Source organism: Schistocerca cancellata, chromosome 8, assembly GCF_023864275.1.
Source record: "Schistocerca cancellata isolate TAMUIC-IGC-003103 chromosome 8, iqSchCanc2.1, whole genome shotgun sequence".
In the NCBI taxonomy this organism is placed as follows: domain Eukaryota; kingdom Metazoa; phylum Arthropoda; class Insecta; order Orthoptera; family Acrididae; genus Schistocerca; species Schistocerca cancellata.
In genome coordinates, this window is record NC_064633.1 from 337,028,489 (window position 1) to 337,050,063 (window position 21,575).

The 21,575-nt window shown below is 43.5% G+C and overlaps 1 protein-coding gene across 1 annotated transcript in view; it reads left to right on the plus strand.

Annotated features, from left to right (window-relative positions):
- The window catches only part of LOC126095554 (uncharacterized), a 79,005-nt gene that overhangs the window by 53,252 nt on the left and 4,178 nt on the right, over window positions 1–21,575 (plus strand). Inside the window, exon 2 of the mRNA XM_049910332.1 lies at window positions 6,018–6,565. Within this exon, the coding sequence (XP_049766289.1) occupies window positions 6,018–6,565 (548 nt within the window). The remainder of the gene's footprint in view (window positions 1–6,017; window positions 6,566–21,575) is intronic.

Consider the following 21,575-nt stretch of genomic DNA (forward strand, 5'->3'; position numbering starts at 1 on the left):
GACCTTTATCAAAGTCGGAAACATGATGGTACGCATTTCTCCTGCTTACACGAGGCATCACAACAACGTTTCACCAGGCAACCAGGCAACATCGGTCAACTGCTGTTTGTGTATGAGCAATCGGTTGGAAACTTTCCTCAAGTCAGCACTTGTAGGTGTTGCCACCGGCACCAACCTTGTGTGAATGCTCTGAAAAGCTAATCATTTGCATATCACAGCATCTTCTTTCTGTCGGTTAAATTTCGCGTCTGTAGCACGTCATCTTCTTGGTGTAGCAATTTTAATGCCCAGTAGTGTATAACGAGGTACATTTTCTCATTGCGTATTGCAATCACGTTGCAAAACCTATGGTAACTATTTTTTGTCCGAAAATGGTAATGAATTAAAAAATTCTGACATTTGCAAATTGAAGGTTAGTTCATATGTAAACATTGCATGTATGGAAATGAATGAAATGAATGAAATGAATGAACACACACACCGCCATAAAGATACAGGACGAGGAAGAAGACGAAAAAAGTTTGTCTTAGCAAATGTGTTTTACCATCAACTGCAACGTACTCAATAGTGCATCAGGAGTCTCCCCAAGAATATGCAGTAACGTGACATGACGCTAGATGGCGGTCCTTTCCAGGAGAACCAAGGGTGAAGAGAAATTACAGCGTGAGTTGAGCAGCCATTCGGGATGGGCGTTATCCGACTGAAACAGCTCTCTTACGTAAAAATTGCAGTTCACCGTGGAAGGAACAGGGGAAATGCCATGAGAAGCTTTTGAAAGCGATAGGAAATGCTGCTCTACAGTGCCGAACGGTTGATCGTTGGGTACGTGCATTCTGGCGTGGCAGAGCAGCAATGGTCAACATGCATCGAACCAATCGACCTGTCAGTGTGGGTTCGGATGTGTTGGTACCCAGGTCACCCAGTACTTGGAGAACGACAGAAGATGGACGCTGCAGAACTTCCAGCTGCTTACTGATATTGAGAAGACAACAGGGACGAGCTACACATGCGTAAAGTTGCTGCAAAGTGGGTGCTTCCTGCACTTAAGCGGAAGGGTGGACACGTTACGAAAATTGTCGTGTGCGTTTAGCGTGTTAACAGGAAGAAGGAGACAATAAGCCTGCGAGAATCGTCGCCATAGATCAGCGGCTCCCTCTGAGGGGTAAACTGTAATTTTCTGAAGGGTGAAAACAAAAGGGTCCAATTGTGCTTCGGTTGCAAAGCTATTGTCACTATACTACTGTACTACTGATTACCTGCAACAAAAATAATTACTATTTTCAACCAGTAGCCTTAAAGCATGACAATGTGGAAGATGTTGTAAGGTGCGATATTTTTGATTTACTTACTCTACGATTGAAGACAACTGTGTAAGTTGAAATGACATGTTTAATGTCGCAATATTAGCACAAAACTACACGCTTTTACACAGTTTTCAATGTGTCAACAAAAAAACAGTTGTCAGGATAACGCATGTCGTCAACATCAAAAAGTGAAATAATCCTAAAAACATGAATATTAAATATTAACTCTCAGAAGATTAAATTATCCAAAACCGGACAATATTAAAGTTTAACTAGAAGTTTCTTTACAAAATTGTTCCTACACTGACGTTATGATGTTGGTGAGTGTTACGGGTATGGACACAACCTCATGAATCCATCGACCCTGCATGTACGCAGGGGACTGTTCAAGCTGTTGGAGGCTCTGTAATGGTGTGGAGCATGTGCAGTTGGAGTGATATGAGACGCCTGATACTTCTAGATACGACTCTGACAGGTGACACGTACATAAGCATCCTGTCTGATCACCTGCATCCATTCGTGTCCATTATGAATCCCGACGGATTTCGGCAATTCCAGCAGGACAATGCGACCCCCCATACGTCCATAATTGCTACAGAGTGGCTCCAGGAACACTCTTCTGAGTTTTAACACTTCCGCTGGCCACCATACTCCCCAGACTTGAACATTATTTAATGATATCTGGGACTCCTTGCAACGTGCTGTTGAGAAGAGATCTCCACCCCCTCGTATTCTTAAGGATTTTTTTAAAAATATTCAACCAATAATATCATACATGATGACCCACCACCTCATACATTAGTGGGTCTTAAGATCTACAATACACTCAGTGATATTTAGCAGCATTTACTAATTCTAGTTTTAACCTTCTTACATGCTACAGGATGTGAGATGTTAGTTATTCAGTGGGTAAGAACTATAGTCTCTTTAATCTAGCTATTCTAAGAAGCTACCTCCTGTGGACACCCCTTTGTAATATTTTTACCAATTCTCCCGCTAGGGGACGATAGCCAGACCTCCCTTTCCATAGAATAGCTCCTGAGACAGCCGTATAGCGGCCCTGGACACTCCTTCTCCCACAAAGAGGAGAAGAGCGACGGCCACCACATGTTGTCAAAGGCGCCACTGATATCAACCATGATGCCAACTATACTTGTGCGGGGACGACTCACAGACCTCGGCCACCAGGGCAATTGTGTCAGATGCAGATCGCTCTGGCCGAAAACCGAACTGCCTGCCGCTCATCCCACACAGCACTCGGTGTGCTGTCAGTCTGTCAGCTAGCAACCTCTCCAACAATTTGCCCAACAGGTCCAACAAATAAATTAGTCTGTAGGACTTTACTTCCTTTGAGTCTTAACCTGCCCTTTCTTGATGACAACCACATTGGCCTGTTTCCAGATGGAAGGAAACGTTCCAAGGTGCAGAGCCTCATTGTAAATTCTTGCTAGAGGTATTGTACCACTTGCCCAACAATGCCGTCTGGTCCTGGGGCCTTGCCTCTCTTTAATGATCTTATGTGCGCCGCCACTTCCTCTTCAGAGAATGGGTAGACCATCGTGTTATTCCTATATTCTTCCTGCATTGCCTGCCTAATTAGGCGCTGCTCCTCTGTATCTTCTTCGACTCTGTCATCAGGGAGCAGGGACCAGACAAGGACCTCAGCAGTTTCCTGCCAAGACCCCGTCATCCGGTTCCCATCCCTGACCGTGGAAAGCACCATTGGCGACCGAATTTTCTCCCTTACTATCTTATAGGGCATGCCCCAGGGATCCATACCCAATTGGCTTTACACGTATTTCTCCCAACTTTGGAGCCTGACTGTTCATAGTTCTCTTAAGGATTTTTTTTTAAATCTTTATTCAAATCATTATAATTATACAAATTAACCTACTACCTAAGTACATTAGTAGGTCCTATTTATATTATAATTGACAATCTGCAGCTTTTACTTTCTAACACTACAGGTTAATACTATAATGCCTTCACCACTATGGGGACTATTCTACTGTTATTTACTACGCATGTTGTTATGATTACTGGATTGAATTTTCGACTACTGTTAGACTACTACTTTTAACAAGTTACTGTGACTACTCTACCTGCAGCGTCACAGGTGTGCCAGAAGATACAAACCTAATTTTGCTGGCCTTTCCCACTGAGCTAATCCCAGTGGGAGTGCCCCTGGCACTGGGCTGGCCGATGACTTTGTCGCTGCAGTTCTATGCTAATCTAATTATTCTAATTCTGAGCCTATAACTAATCTATCTATCTCTATATCTACTGTCATGATCGGTGCGTTGTCAAGTCCGGTGATGATGTACTACCCCCCCTCCCCCCCCACCAACCTAGTCCTAAAACATGGCGGGTTCCAGCCGTGAGGCGGCTGGCCAAGTCCATGTCCTGGCGGAACAGGGAGGGTGTACGAAGTCTGGTGTTTATTCATTAATTGTTTCTCAGGTATTCTTTGAGGACTTTGCTTGAGATCGGATCTGCTAGTTTATTTAGGACATTAAATGTGTCCTCCTGCCTGAGCAGGTGGTGCGTGTCGTTGTTGGGTAGTTGCTCCCTAAGTTGTTGTGCATCATCTTCGAAGAGGGGGCACTCGTACACCACAGGGTTTGGGGTGCCCTGCACTGCTCCACAGTCACACGCTGGTGTGGCCCTCTTCCCAAACCGACACAGATATGTCGGGTAGGGTCCACGTTCAGTAAGAAAGTGCAGCAAGCCTCTAGTTGGTTTGATATATGTAAGTTTTAAGCGTTCCTCTATGTTTGGAAGCAGCTCCTGTGTTCTTCGCCCTGTCTCATCGGTATTCCAAAGATCCTGCCATAATTCAATCCCCCTTCTTTTAATGCTTGGTTTATCTCCTACGTATACCCCCATAATTTCTTCTATTTTTTCTCTTCTGTCCTTTATTCAGTACCAGTGGCCTGTTCCCTTATTTTTATGTTCAGTGGACATAACCCCATTAGTACTAAAAGTGCCCCTCCCGGAGTTGTTCTATATGCGACTACTGAACGTAGGAGCATATTTCGCTGCACTCTTCTTACGGCCATGGCAGGCATGACCCTCGTGAGCCTGTGTGCCCAGACCGCTGACCCGTATCCTACGATGGATGTAAGAATGATATTGTGATACAATTTGATTAGATCAGGTTAGAGATGGACTGTTGTTTAGTACTGTTAGTGATCTCTGTGTTACCGTGTCAATATGTGATGCATAGGTCCACCTCTCATCGACGATTACACCTAGGTATCGGGCTTCACGGCGTCTGAGAACCGGTAAGCCATTGATTCTGACTGTTGGGTTTCTTAGTAGCTGACCTTTGAGTAATAGGTAGGTGGACTTGTTAGGTGCGATAGTCATTTTTGTTTTGTGACACCATGTGGTCAATATAGCTATCGCTCTCTCTACCTTTGGCTCTCTACGGCCGCCGACCAGCAGGAGGGGGTCGTCCGCTTAGGCTATGACCTCTAGTACATCTTCACTGCTCTTTAGTTCGTCTAAGAGTGGCTCCATATTTATGTCCCAAAAGAGAGGCCCCAGGACGGAGCCCTGAGGGCACCCCTCGGTAATATTCTTGTTGACTTTGGCCCTAGGGGCCGATAGCCAGACCTCCCTTTCTTCACAATAGCTCCTGAGACAGCCATACAGCGGCCCTGGACACTCCTTCTACCGCAAGCAGGAGAAGAGTAAAGGCCACCACAGGTTGTCAAAGGCGCTACTGATGTCCACCATGATGCCGACAATGTACTTGTGCAGGGTGGAGCCACAGACATCCGCAGCCAGGGCGATTGCGTCAGACGCCGATCGCCCCGGCGGAAAACCGAATTGTCTATCACTCATCCCGCACAGGTCTCGGTGTGCTGCCAGACTATCTGCTAGCAACCTCTCAAAAAGCAACAACAGGTCCAATAAACAGATGGGTCTGTACGATTTGGCTTCCTTAGGGTCTTTATCTGGGCCTTTTTTAATTATGACTACATTCGCCTTTTTCCATATTGAGGGGAATGTCCCAAGCCGTAAACACTCATTGTACAGCTTAGTGAGAGTTGCCTCCAGCTGGGGGGCGAGGAATTGTATTACTTCCGCAGTGATACCGTCTGGGCCAGGAGCTTTGCCTTTTTTAAGAGCCTTGATTTGAGAGCCTACCTCTTCTTCGGAGAAGGGGTAAACCGTGCTGTTATTTTCGTAGACCCGTTGGTTCTCTCTCCTGATTCTCTGTTGTTCATCAGAATCATCTTCCTCTCTATAGTCAGGCAACAGGGCCCGGAAGAGGACCCCCGCAGTTTCCTATGGACAGCCCTGCAGGATTCATGGTGTCAATTGCATCTAGCACCACTGCAGACACTAGTCGTGTCGCGACACTTCTGCACGCTCGCGGGAGCTCTACACGATATTAGACAGGTGTACCAGTTTCTTTGGCTCTTCAGTGCAGAACTGAAGCGAGATAGTAACTCCGTGTTCGTGCCACGTACCTGACACCGAAAATAATAATAGGAGCCTCGAACTCGCACAAGGCGTTCGCGGGGTGGTTGTGAGATTAACCCGAGAGGGACGGCTGTTTGCGACGGGAACAGTGTAAGCGGACGTACTCCCCGGCCCGTACTGTGAGCCACGAAAAGAAGCAGGCCCCGTGAGCGCGGGTAACGGCCGGCGGTTCCCACGTGCTACTAATGGGCTATAAAACCGCGAGGCCTCCGTACAAAGCGCGGCGGCGCTGCTTTGGGCCGGGATGCGCCAGCCGCCGATCAATGGGAGCCGCCGCTGCCGCCGCCGCCGCAGCGTTACCGCTCCGCTGCTCCGCGAGACATCTGCGGCCGCAACAAGAAGAAGGAGAAGAGAAGGAGCCGGCAGGGCGGCGGCGAGGCGGGCCCAGATTGGCCGCCGCCATACAGGGAACGCCGTCACGCGTTACCTTTTTTAGGCGCCGACGTCCTCAGCTGTGGGCCCAGCTCGCTAAGCCGGCCACAATGCGCGCGCCATCTCCAGACGGAAACAAAGCCCCGGGCGGCCATCGGCGCCGCACAAAAGATGCTGCGCCGCACGGCGCGATCCCCAAATTGCGAGCAGGCCCGCGTCATAATGGCGTGTCCGGCGGCCGCCGAGCTGGGGGGTCCCGACTCCTCTGCCCGCAGCCTCTCCACCTGGTCACCCGGGCCACGAGGGAACCTCCCGTCCCAAAGGCCAGCGGCCCACTGTACTCATCCTTCCAGTGCGACAGCATCGGAACTGTCAAGTTACACGTCTCCTTTAAAGTCAGTACCGCCATTAGATTTTATTTTATTTTTTTATTTATTTTTTTATTTTTTTCGCCGGCCGGAGTGGCCGTGCGGTTCTAGGCGCAGCAGGCAGTCTGGAACCGCAAGACCGCTACGCTCGCAGGTTCGAATCCTGCCTTGGGCATGGATGTGTTAGGTTTAACTAGTTCTAAGTTCTAGGGGAGTTATGGGAGACAGATGAAACTGGTAGAAGAACTTTTCAGTTCCTACCAAATGTAATGGAAAGAATGAGAATGAGATACGAGGTGCATTCAAGTTCTAAGGCCTCCGATTTTTTTTCTAATTAACTACTCACCCGAAATCGATGAAACTCGCGTTACTTCTCGACGTAATCGCCCTGCAGACGTACACATTTTTCACAACGCTGACGCCATGATTCCATGGCAGCGGCGAAGGCTTCTTTAGGAGTCTGTTTTTGACCACTGGAAAATCGCTGAGGCAATAGCAGCACGGCTGGTGAATGTGCGGCCACGGAGAGTGTCTTTCATTGTTGTAAAAAGCCAAAAGTCACTAGGAGTCAGGTCAGGTGAGTAGGGAGCATGAGGAATCACTTCAAAGTTGTTATCACGAAGAAACTGTTGCATAACGTCAGCTCGATGTGCGGTGCGCTGTCTTGGTGAAACAGCACACGCGCAGCCCTTCCCGGACGTTTTTGTTGCAGTGCAGCAAGGAATTTGTTCTTCAAAACATTTTCGTAGGATGTACCTGTTACCGTAGTGCCCTTTGGAACGCAATGGGTAAGGATTACGCCCTCGCTGTCCCAGAACACGGACCCCATCATTTTTTCAGCACTGGCGGTTACCCGAAATTTTTTTGGTGGCGGTGAATCTGTGTGCTTCCATTGAGCTGACTGCTGCTTTGTTTCTGGATTGAAAAATGGCATCCACGTCTCATCCATTGTCACAACCGACGAAAAGAAAGTCCCATTCATGCTGTCGTTGCGCGTCAACATTGCTTGGCAACATGCCACACGGGCAGCCATGTGGTCGTCCGTCAGCATTCGTGGCACGCACCTGGATGACACTTTCCGCATTTTCAGGTTGTCATGAAGGATTGTGTGCACAGAACCCACAGAAATGCCAACTCTGGAGGCGATCTGTTCAACAGTCATTCGGCGATCCCGCAAAACAATTCTCTCCACTTTCTCGATCATGTCGTCAGACCGGCTTGTGCGAGCCCGAGGTTGTATCGGTTTGTTGTCACACGATGTTCTGCCTTCATTAAACTGTCGCACCCACGAACGCACTTTCGACACATCCATAACTCCATCACCACATGTCTCCTTCAACTGTCGATGAATTTCAATTGGTTTCACACCACGCAAATTCAGAAAACGAATTATTGTACACTGTTGAAGTAAGGAAAACGTCGCCATGTTAAGTATTTAAAACAGTTCTCATTCTCGCCCCTGGCGGTAAAATTCCATCTGCTGTATGGTGCTGCCATCTCTGGGACGTATTGACAATGAACGCGGCCTTATTTTAAAACAATGCGCATGTTTCTATCTCTTTCCAGTCCGGAAAAAAAAATCGGAGGCCTTAGAACTTGAATGCACCTCGTACTTTGAGCCAACTCGGGGACTGTTCCACTTCTATGTCGGTTTGGGAAAAGGGCGACGCCCGTGTGTGACTGTGGCGCATCAGAGGGTACTCCTGACTATGTGGTTTATGAGAGCCCCCTTTTCGATGATGTAGCAGCCGCACTGAGACAACAACTACCAAGTAACAACACCTATGACCTACTCAGACAAGAAGAGACCTTTCAAAGACTGAACACGCTAGTCAACGAGGTATCACAAAAAGTATTAACAACTTTCCTGAGAGACCTTCGTGACTAGTTAGTTAGTAATCACCGATCGCGTCCAGCACTCCAATCCCGTACCGCCTGTTCGTGGATAAGACTAGGGGGACTGGGGTGATCTTCTTCACGAACTAGACAACGCACCGACTACGACTTAGAATAGGTAGTAGAGTTTAGTTAAATATAATAGGACAGTAGATTAGGAACCTGCAACGATAATTAACCCCTTGCCTGCCCTGTGCCAGGGGCATGCTCATAGGGATTAGCTCTATGAGCCAGGCACCCAAGTAGGTTTATATTAACACTGGCACATATGTAACGCTGCAGGCAGTCAACACTAATCACTCGTAGATATTAGAAATTATGCTAACACCAGAAGTAGTCTGTCCATTAAATAAAAATGTAGTACTGTCTGTAGTAAAGTAAATATGTAATAGCTGCTATTATAATAACACTAAGAAAATTAAGACCCACTAATCATTAAGGTGGTGGGTTACTTTGTATAATAATAATAATTATTATTATTATTACGGAAATAAAGAATTTTTAAAAAAAGTTCTAGGGGACTAATGACCTCAGAAGTTGAGTCCCATAGTGCTCAGAGCCATTTAGACTGTTTTTTTTTTTATTTGCAGTGCTACATATACACGATCATGATTTCGGCTTTAAAGTGCAAAATACTAACACGAATTCTTTTCAGACGAATGGAAAAACTGGTAGAAGCCGACCTCGGGGAAGATCAGTTTGGATTCCGTAGAAATGTCGGAACACGTGAGGCAATACTGACCCTACGACTTATCTTAGAAGAAAGATTAAGGAAAGGCAAACCTACATTTCTAGCATTTGTAGACTTAGAGAAAGCTTTTGACAATGTTGACTGCAATACTCTCTTTCAAATTCTGAAGGTGGTAGGGGTAAAATACAAGGAGCAAAAGGCTATTCACAATTTCTACAGAAACCAGGTGGCAACTATAAGAGTCGAGGGGCATGAAAGGGAGGCAGTGGTGGGGAAGGGAGTGAGACAGGGTTGTAGCCTCACCCCTGTGCTATTCAATCTGTGTATTGAGCAAGCAGTAAAGGAAACAAAACAAAAATTCGGAGTAGGTATTAAAATCCATGGGGAAGGAATAAAAACTTTGAGGTTCGCCGACGACATTGTAATTCTGTCAGAGATAGCAAAGGGCTTGGAGGAGCAGTTGAACGGAATGGATAGTGTCTTGGAAGGAGGTTATAAGATGAACATCAACAAAAGCAAAACAAGGATAATGGACTGTAGTCGAATTAAGTCGGGTGATGCTGAGGAAATTAGATTAGGAAATGAGACACTTAGTCAAAGAGTTTTGCTATTTGGGGAGCAAAATAACTGATGATGGACGAAGTAGAGAGTATTTAAAATGTAGACTGGCAATGGCAAGGAAAGCGTTTCTGAAGAAGAGGAATTTGTTAACATCGAGTATAGAGTTAAGTGTCAGGGAGTCGTTTCTGAAAGTATTTGTATGGAGTGTAGCCATGTATGGGAGTGAAACATGGACGATAAGTAGTTTGGACAAGAGGAGAATAGAAGCTTTCGAAATGTGGTGCTACAGAAGAATGCTGAAAATTAGATGGGTAGATCACATAACTAATGAGGAGGTATTGAATAGAATTGGGGAGAAGAGGCGTTTTTGGCACAACTTGACTAGAAGAAGGGATCGGTTGGTAGGACATGTTCTGAGGCATCAAGGGATCACCAATTTAGTACTGGAGGGCAGCGTGAAGGGTAAAAATCGTAGAGGGAGACCCAGAGATGAATAGACTAAGCAGATTCAGAAGGTTGTAGGCTGCAGTAGGTACTCGGAGATGAAGAAGGTTGCACAGGATAGAGTAGCAAGGAGAGCTTCATCAAACCACTCTCAGGACTGAAGACCACAACAACAACAACAACAGTGCCATTACCAAGTGATAAAGTAGTAGGCTTTTACCAGAAATATTGACCCTTAGACAATGTGTCTAATAGAGTATTTTTATTACGACAGTATGCCATCTTAGACACTGTATAACATTAAAACACCTGATAATGGCATTTAAAATCCGATATCATGATCGCGTAAATGTAACACTGCAAATTAAAAAAAAAAACAGTCTAATGGCAGTACTGACTTTAAAGAAATACATTATGACTGTGGCCCCATATTATGAAAAATTATGAAAAAATTATCAAGTTATACAATTTCTTTTGTTGTGATTTTTGTTTTAGTCAGTCTTCTGCGTTGTTACCTCCAGCCTACTTAGTCGACTTTGTACGGCTTATGCAGATCAGTACATGTTAAATGAACTGTCTTTCCCCTTTCCTACCTCTTTTTGTGAGGTGTTTCAGAATGACTACTCCAACTTTACATGAACGTCCCGCTCTAACCCGATTTTTCTCCTCCAGCTCCGTTATTTGAACATCTGTGTTATGCTTCATTACTTTACCGTACAATTGCGCTAGTGTAAAATTTTGGTATCGGTTGTAGATATGTTCAGGCAATAAGAAACTTTTATGTGGGTTGCATCAGTATGGTTAAAGGAGGTATCGAAGTTCTCTTGTTTATGGTTGCGACTAAGTGCTGGAAGAGATAGAGAAGATCCAACGGAGAGCTTCGCGCTTCGTTACATGATCATTTAGTAATCGCGAAAACGTTACGGAGATGATAGATAAACTCCAGTGAAGATTCTGCTGGAGAGACGCTCAGTAGCTCGGTACGGGCTTTTGTTGAACTTTCGAGAACATACCTTCACCGGGGAGTCAAGTTTTATATTGCTTCCTCCTACGTATATCTCGCGAAGAGACCGTGAGGATAAAACCAGAGAGATTAGAGCCCACACAGAGGCATACCGACAATCTTTCTTTCCACGAACAATACGAGACTGGAATAGAAGGGAGAACCGATAGAGGTACTCAAAGTACCCTCCGCCACACACTGTCAGGTAGCTTGCAGAGTATGGATGTAGATGTAGAACTTAGAGGCTGAGAGTTCAAGGTGTAACTTTACCTTATTGAAATCTTGATAAGGGCGTTGGGCTTTTTGTCATTTGGCCCTTATAGCACAAAGGTGAAATTTGAAATGGATAATTACTGTGCGACATCGATAATCACTCAGGAGTTACTGATCCAGCATATTCTAGGTGGCGTGACGTGGGTGTAGGGCTTCTATGCTGTCGTTGAGCTTGCTTGTGTGTTGAATGATCCTTTCACAGATGGTTGTTTGGGTACACTCTTCATGTACAGAGCGACAGTTATTGAACTAGATGAAATGAAATCGTCATAACTTCTGCATTGTTTGCGTTAGGACGTTCAAACTGCACGGTTGGCCGCAGGGCATGATGGAAATTAGTAAGCGCATGTATGGTTTGGTTTAGCGACGAAGCTACTTTCATCTGGATGGGTTCGTCAATAAGCAAAATTGGCGCCTTCGGGTTACTGAGCATCCGCATTTCGCGACAGAGAAGTCTCTTCACCCTCAACGGGTGTCTGTAGTGAGCAATGTCCAGTCATGGAATAATGTTAATTTCATTCTACTCATCATTACTAAATTGTTATCTGAGCGCATATCTGCGCCCGGGTACGCTTTACAATCCATTCTCTGTCTGACCACGGTATACATATACCTCCTCCGCTTGTGATTCTTGAATAGAGTATTCGCTGTTACCGTCTGAAATTTATTGCAGAACTAAGTTAGTCTTTCTCATCTCTCTTTTCTACTGCCAAGAGCGTATTCTCCTGTAATCCTTTCTTCTACTTCTTCCTCTACAGCCGCGTTTCAGACCCCAATGATTATTAGATTTTCGTCCCCCTTTACATGCTGAATTACCCGTTCTGTATCCTAATGTACTTTCTTTTTCTCTTCCTCTTTTGTCTGCGACGTTGGACTGTATTTCTTTTTCAGATTTTCTACCTTTCCTAGTATATTAAAACTTCTGACAATCCATGCCCCGTCTCCCAGAATGTTATTCTTTCGTTGATTATTCCATCATTTTTCTGATGTTCACCTGTCTTCTGGCATTCCCCTTCCGGAAATCCGAATCGGGGACTAACCTAGAATCTTTTGCCAATGGAGAGATCATTAACACGCTCTTCAGTTACAGACCATATATCCTATGGATTTACGTTATGTGTTTTTAATGTAGTGGTTTCCATTGCCTTCTGCATCCTGATGCCGTCGATCATTATACTGTATTACGTGTTCTAGACATTGAATTTTTATAACTTTTCTAATATTTGTGCTTACTGCAGATGGTAATATCTCTTATTATGAGGCTGGTAGTATTTTTTTTAAAACTATTTGTTTACCGTATTTTAATTATTTATTTATTTTGCTGCCATTATATTGCTTGCTAAATCATCTGCAGATTTTAAACAATCAGTTTTTAAATATTACATTTTTAATCTATTTGTACTGCACTTTTAATGATAAATTCTTCAGTTTCTTGATAGGTAGCATTTTATAATCAGTAACACAAGAAATATTCCATCGCCTTGTCTATCTGCTGTCTTGATCTCCAATGAATCTGATAATCCTCCAATGCATTTTGCTATAAAATTTTTATTGATTAACGTTTTGTTAGGTATTTCAAATTCTTCTAGTGTTTTCAATAAAGGCACTATCTACATAAATCATTTAAATATCAACAACTGTACATCAATATTCCTTAGCTGTTTAGTAATTTGTGACCGTATTAGCTGGAGTTAATTTATTTGTTCCTTATAGGATACATCTTGCTTAATATTTCCTTTTTATCTCTATTCAGTCATTCGTGATTCCCTCTAATTTCTTCAGTGTGAAGTATCATGTATGATAGCTTCAGGTTTCATTTTTTTCTCGGGCGCGTACGCAGCTGAAGTTTCTCTGGCCTGTGGTATCATGAACGATACACATCGCACTTACACAACTCACTTGTACATCCTTCTACCAAACACCACAATGTACCATCATTGTTTTCAAATTTCGGATTCTGCAACTGTACAGCATGTCTCGGCGAAATAAAGGTAAAGCTAAACTTTTTCTAATTATGTTTTCACATACTTTAATGACTTATTAAAGGTGTGAAAACATTTCTCAGTCAATAACTAGCTATATATTAATGTTTCAACGGATTTATAAGCATTAAACTTCTGGGTATCGTATGACACCTGAGGAGTCAATGCCAACTTCGTTTATGTCAGAGGAAATGGTTTTGTATTCAGGATGAATCACCTAAAACTTGCACTACAAATATTGAGGAAATGGAAAGTGCTATTGATGTGCGGTTTTCACGGAACGGATTCGTAGTCAGGGGCTCATAATGTTAGCAAATACACAGATTATCATAATACGTAGAAATTATTTTTGTGCAAATATTTGCTTTTTTGAATGGAACAATGCCTGTCGACATTAACAAAAGTAGGGTTGCAGGATCCTGGTGAAGTCGTTTACGAGGTATTTTTTTTGAAAAGTTTCCACGCCGGCAACTGTTTGTGCCACTCATCCTGCGTAGTTGCTAGGTGTTGTGTCGTTGTGTTTGCTCATAGTGTGCTTGTGTGCACTGCCTGCTAGTCAGGTAGTGTGTGATGGTCCAAGGAGTATGTCATGAGTGGACTATGGGCTTTACCAGTCCACTTGCTCTTAGTGGATGGAGAGATTGGATTGGATTGGTTGGGAGGAGGAGACCAGACAGCGAGGTCATCGGTCTCATCTGATTAGGGAAGGACGGGGAAGGAAGCCGGCCGTGCCCTTTCAATGGAACCATCCCAGCATTTGCCTGGAGCGATTTAGGGAAATCACGGAACACCTAAATCAGGATGGCCGGACGCGGGATTGAACAGTCGTCCTTCCGAATGCGAGCCCAGTGTGCTAGCCACTGCGCCACCTCGCTCGGTTGTATGGAGGGTGTAGGAAGAATGCAGTGCGTTCTTGTACGGTGTGTGCGGAAATATGTCCCAATAAACGTCAACTATCTCGACAACTATTGTTCAAGCTCTTCAACCAGTTACGTGAAACTGGTTGCGTAACAGCTATACAACATAACAGAAGAAAACAAATGACGACAGAAGAGGGAGGGGAAATGACTGCTTTTGTTGCAGTTGATCCGCACGCTAGCCCCCGCGCAGTCGACAAGAAGTGGCATGAGTTAGGCAAGTGCCGTATGCGTTTTTAGTCGACACAGATTCCATTCTTATCATATCTCTCTCCAACAAGAGCTACATCGAAGCGATGAGAATCGTGTTAACTTCTGTACATGGACACTGAGAGAGGATACCCCAGACGTATCGTGGATCTTGTTTAATGATGAAGCCACGTTTACCAATGACGGCCAGGTAAACCGCCGAAACATGCACTATTGATCTGCTGACAGACCCCGTTGGCTTCCTCAGGTGGAATGTAAGTGTCCACGGAGGGTACCACCAGTACATAGGCCCATTTTTCACAGACTGAATGCTGAACGCGCACAAGTATTGCAGCCTCCTAACAGACCATCTTCCATGGATGCTAGAAGACGTTCCTCTGCAGGCTAGGAAGAACCTATGAAAACAAGATGATGGCTGTCCAGCCCCTAGTGCACCAAATACTACAGCATGTATTCACAAACTGTTTCCAAATAGTTGGATTGAATGCAGGGGACTTGTACCTTGGCTGGCCCGTTCCCCAGGTTTGACGTCTGCAGACTTTTCTCTGTGGGGAAAGCTGAAAAACGCTGTCTGAAAAGACGTGCCTACTACACCCTACGACATACAACGGCGTCTTACTGCAGCCTACTCGGACATTTCCGCTGAAATTCTAACACGTGTGCAACAATCGTTCCGTATCAGCCCGGGAGCGTGTATTGTCGCTGCCGGTGGCGTTTATGAACACAAATTGTGATGATCAATTTTCTAGTTACTGGTCTAATCCCCGTAACTAATGTCTGCACTTACGTTGTTGTTTGGTGTGTGTGTGTGTGTGTGTGTGTGTGTGTGTGTGTGTGTGTGTGTGTGTTTTATCACAGCGGTATCGTACTTCAGTATAGGAACTTTTCAAAATACCGTTTCGTAAACAACTCTTACTAGAATCTTGCAACAAACGTCATTGACCTTCTAATTTACCCTGTTTTTAGTTTGTTAATGTCAATAGGCATTGTTCTATTTAATAAAGTGCATATTTTCACAAAAATGTACATTCTAAGTATTAATATTAATTGGTTAACAATACGACCTCCTGATCAATCGATTCTGTGGAAACCGCAGATTAATAGCACTTTCCATTATCGCAATATTTGCGGAGCAACATTTAGGTGATTCACCTTGTATATATATGTATTTTTAGCATGATTACCAGGCTTGATTGCCATGTTAGGAAGAACAGATCAAAATGCCGGGCAGAGGGCTGCTGAGGACTTACCTTTGTACAGTGTAAGCAGTGCAAAGTGTATCTTTGCTTCACTTTTGACAGTAGTTGTTTTACACATTCCAGAAAAAGCAAAATTGAATTAGGAGAAGCAACTTAATACCAATCCATGTCGTAATATCAGGAAAACAAAATATTTTGAAAAAAATTGCTATGGTGATTTTGTTTAAGTATTTCGAATGCTTTACTTGCAATTGTTGAAAGTTTAGACTCCAAGTATGTATCTCGAGCTTTCTTGAAATCTACATGAAATGAGGAATATGTGTAATTTTTTTACAATAATCTGCAAAATGGTGTGTATAATTGTCCTGCTTCGGTCTTGAGGTATCATATATGATATGATCTATAAAAAATTCACTATGGCTTCAAAAATTTTTGAACGCAAAGCAATTAACACAATAGTAGCCCATTTGAACTTTTAATATGTGCTTGGCACTGAAAAGGCTAGGGAATGCTTTGTAAAAAATTTTGTGTTGTGTAGGTAGCTAGGATATACCTGTACTACTGATTCAATCTATATTATGTCTTTTTGTTTGCCTGGTCAGTACTGTTTTTCGGTCATTTAGTAACTTCCTTTTTTCACAAATCTTTGTCGTCAGTTTAACAACTGCCAAGAATGTCCCACTTCCGCTGTATTTAAAAATATCTCCTATTTTATCTCCTCTTTTGGCTAATTTAAAATGCTTCATGACATTCTAAATTTCTTTTCTTTCTTAATTTGGACACAACATTTTTTCCGAGTTATTTCAGTCCTATTCAGTTCGGGTTCATTCTCATCGAACAAATGTAATGATTTCTTTGTGCTTCCCCTTAACAACCAGACATTTTCGTTAGCTTCAGTTCCTATGTTACTAAGTTCTAAGTCGTGTGGTTTTTTCTGAGTACCATTTTAATTCGTTTCTGTTATAGTCCCTCATATATATTACATTTCTCTACTGACGTACTGGATGTTTTTTTTAATTGTTTAGACTATCTTCATCTGATGATTTACCCATTGGTCTGATAGTCTTTTCCTATTTAGACAAGTTTTCTGCTTGCTCAGGAAGATTTCCAGAAATTCTTTTGAATTTTTCTTTGCTAAGCTGGTCTTTAATTTTCTGTCACTTGGTTTAACTGCTTTCCCAATTTATGCCCAAACCTGTGTGCTTTTCCTGACTTGTTCTTGTTGTCTTTATTTTGTGTGTAATGTGAGTCAGTTAATGGTTGCTGCTTTTTCGCCTCACTGATCTGTGGTTTTGCAATATTCTCTGTCTCAGTTCCTTTGGAGAAATGGGTGTTGTACACCTAGTACTCGTGACCGTAACGGGCAGTAAAGCTTGGTCCACAATTTCGGTTCGGTGCTGGAGAATTATAATGGTTGTGCAACGAACTGCATCGACGAATCTGAGTTGTCAGCTGTGGGTTGGTTGGGTAGCACGCATGCCATTGTGACGGCTTCCATTGTCCAGAAACTATTAACCTCTGACTTCAGTGGGGCACGTTGACGCCGCCACTTGCACGCCAAGACTCGGACGCCGATTCATGATTCGTATGTGTGTCTAAGAGACTCACTCATGCGTTTCGGCGGATATTTGCAATATCTTTTTCGTAATGTGTGTCTGGAGTCAGTCCAAGCAAATACTGCTCGTCACGTTCATTGCTGAACGGAAACTGTCGGTTTGTTTCTCGTTACAAACAAAATTGTTTTTAAAGAGGAATTTTATGTGTCCATTCCATTGAGCAGTCCAAAGTTAGTCTAGTGAGATATTTGTTTTATCGATGTGTGTTAATAGGGACAGAAAACACGAAGAATGACTGGTGTTCAGCAGCGACTGAAGAGAGCTGCTGCATGGCGGTAGTATTGATGTTATCGCTGCTAGAGTATTGGTTATTGTTCGTGATGTTATCGCTGCTAGAGTATTGGTTATTGTTCGTGTTTACTTTCACTGTTGATATATACCGATAAAACGAATATATTATAGTAGGCTAATTTGAGACCGCTCAATCGAATGCGCACGTAAAATTCCACTTCAAGAATCACTTTGCTCGTAAGCACCGATCGTCGCATGAGAGAGTTGATGAGCAGTACTTGCTTGGGTTAACTCCCAGCTACACTCTGCAAAAACTAAATTGCAAATACCTGCAGAAACACTAAACACTGCGATGACGCATAGGAGATATATCTCGTGTATAAACAAATATATAAAGGAAGTGAATCTGTGAGGACGGGTCGTGAGTCGTGCTTAGGTAGCGTAGTTGCCCACGCAAGGCAAACGTCCCGATTTCGTGTCTCGGTCTGGCATACAGTTTTAATCTGCAAGGAAGTCTCATATCAGCAAACACCCCGCTGCAGAGTGAAAATTCCATTCTGGTAATGCACACAGAGTGCCCCAGAAATGATGCGAGAATCCTCGGGGGATTGTAGACAGAGCTACGATCGCCAATGGAGAAATGAAGCTAGCAGGAGGGCCTTGTCCCTATGAGTGCGATGCTCTGTTGCCTCGGTGGGTGACGATTTCTGACAAGGACTTCCATCTCCGGTTTATATTTTTCCTGGAACCCTCTGAAATCTTCAATGTTTTTCGGCAACAGAGCATCGCATTCATAGGAGATATGCACTTTCTACGTAGCAGCTAGTCCTTCTCCACTAACGATAGTGCCAATCAGTCACGAACAGTGAATGACAAACAACAGTTCGAGTCGTTCTACTTACGGTCCGTCAGGGTACAAAGTCACATCCGCTGTATAAGGGGGCCCTAGTGGCAGGCATCAGCGCCTTTAACTTCGACACTATATAGGGTCATTGGAAGTCGTTTCTGGATGCTGGTTCATATCCTCGATTTGTTCCTCAAGACACCATCTTCAACTTCTTGAAGTTTGTCGGAACATTTCTCAGAGATCCTGTATATAAAAATTTGTTAACATTGGTGTGAACCATGGACCTTGCCGTTGGTGGGGAGGCTTGAGTGCCTCAGCGATACAGATAGCCGTACCGTAGGTGCAACCACAACGGAGGGGTATCTGTTGAGAGGCCAGACAAACGCGTGGTTCCTGAAGAGGGGCAGCAGCCTTTTCAGTAGTTCCAGGGGCAACAGTCTGGATGATTGACTGATCTGGCCTTGTGACACTAACCAAAACGGCCTTGCTGTGCTGGTACTGCGAACGGCTGAAAGCAAGGGGAAACTACGGCCGTAATTTTTCCCGAGGGCATGCAGCTTTATTGTATGGTTAAATGATGATGGCGTCCTCTTGGGTAAAATATTCCGGAGGTAAAATAGTCCCCCATTCGGATCTCCGGGCGGGGACTACTCAAGAGGACGTCGTTATCAGGAGAAAGAAATCTGGCGTTCTACGGATCGGAGCGTGGAATGTCAGATCCCTTAATAGGGCAGGTAGGTTAGAAAATTTAAAAAGGGAAATGGATAGGTTAAAGTTAGATATAGTGCGAATTAGTGAAGTTCGGTGGCAGGAGGAACAAGAGTTTTAGTCAGGTGAATACAGGGTTATAAATACAAAATCAAAAAGGGGTAATGAAGGAGTAGCTTTAATAATGAATAGGAAAAGAGGAGTGCGAGTAAGCTACTACAAACAGCATAGTGAACGCATTATTGTGGCCAAGATAGACACGAAGCCCACGCCTACTACATTAGTACAAGTTTATACGCCAACTAGCTCTGCAGATGACGAAGAAATTGAAGAAATGTATGATGAAATCAAAGAAATTATTCAGATAGTGAAGGGAGACGAAAATTTAATAGTGATGGGTGACTGGAATTCGGTAGTAGGAAAAGGGAGAGAGGGAAACGTAGAAGGTGAATATGGATTGGGGCTAAGAAATGAAAGAGGAAGCCGCTAGGTAGAATTTTGCACAGAGCACAACTTAATCATAGCTAACACTTGGTTCAAGAATCATGAAAGAAGGTTGTAAACATGGAAGAACCCTGGAGATACTGACAGGTTTCAGATAGATTATATAATGGGAAGACAGAGATTTAGGAACCAGGTTTTAAATTGTAAGACATTTCCAGGGTCAGATGTGGACTCTGACCACAATCTATTGATTATGAACTGTAGATTAAAACTATAGAAACTGCAAAAAGCTGGGAATTTAAGGAGATGGGATCTGGATAAAGTGAAAGAACCAGAGGTTGTACAGAGTTTCAGGGAGAGCATAACGGAACAATTGACAGGAATGGGGGAAAGAAATACAGTAGAAGAAGAATGGGTAGCTTTGAGGGATGAAGTAGTGGGTAACAGAAGAAATATTGAATTTAATTGATGAAAGGAGAAAATATAAAAATGCAGTAAATGAAGCAGGCAAAAAGGAATACAAACGTCTCAAAAATAAGATCGACAGGAAGTCCAAAATGGCTAAGCAGGGATGGCCAGAGGACAAATGAAAGGATGTAGAGGCTTATCTCACTAGGGGTAAGATAGATACTGCCTACAGCCAAATTAAAGAGACCTTTGGAGATAAGAGAGCCACTTGTATGAATATCAAGAGCTCAGATGGAAACCCAGATCTAACCAAAGAAGGGAAATATGAAAGGTGGTAGGAGTATATAGAGGGTCTATACAGGGGCGATGTTCTTCAGGACAATATTATGGAAATGGAAGAGGAGGTAGATGATGATGAAATGGGAGATATGATACTGCGTGAAGAGTTTGACAGAGCACTGAAAGACCTAATTCGAAACAAGGCCCCGGGAGTAGACAACATTCCATTAGAACTACTGACAGCCTTGGGAGAGCCAGTCCTGACAAAACTTAACCATCTGGTGAGCAAGATGTATGAGACAGGCGAAATTCCATCAGAATTCAAGAATAATATAACAATTCCAATCCCAAAGAAAGCAGGTGCTAACAGATGTGAAAATTACCGAACTATCAGTTTAATAAGTCTAACGCGAGATCTTTACAGACGAATGGAAAAACTGGTAGAAGCCGACCTCGGGGAAGATCATTTTGGATTCCGTAGAAATGTTGGAACACGTGAGGCAATACTGACCCTACGACTTATCTTAGAAGCTAGATTGAGGAAAGGCAAACCAGCGTTTCTAGCATTTGTAGACTTAGAGAAAGCGTTTGACAATGTTGAGTGGAATACTCTCTTTCAAATTCTGAAGGTGGCAGCGGTAAAATACAGGGAACGAAAGGCTATTTACAATTTGTACAGAAAGCAGGTGGCAGTTATAAGAGTTGAGGGACATGAAAGGGAAGCAATGGTTGGGAATGGAGTGAGACAGGGTTTTAGCCTATCCCCGATGTTATTCAATCTTTATATTGAGCAAGCAGTGAAAGAAACAAAAGAAAAATTCGGTGTAGGTATTAAAATCCATGGAGAAGTAATAAAAACTTTGAGGTTTGCCGATGACAGTGTAATTCTGTCAGAGACAGCAAAGGACTTGGAAGAGCAGTTGAACGGAATGGATAGTGTCTTGAAATGAGGATATAAGATGAACATCAACAGAAGCAAAACGAGGATAATGGAATGTAGTCGAATTAAGTCGGGTGATGCTGAGGGAACTAGATTAGGAAATGAGACACTTAAAGTAGTCAAGGAGTTTTGCTATTTGGGGAGCAAAATAACTGATGATGGTCGAAGTAGAGAGGATATAAAATGTTGACTGGCAATGGCAAGGAAAGCGTTTCTGAAGAAGAGAAATTTGTTAACATCAAATATAGATTTAAGTGTCAGGAAGTCATTTCTGAAAGTATTTGTATGGAGTGTGGCCATGTATGGAAGTGAAACATGGACGATAACTAATTAGGACAAGAAGAGAATAGAAGCTTTCGAAATGTGGTGCTACAGAAGAATGCTGAAA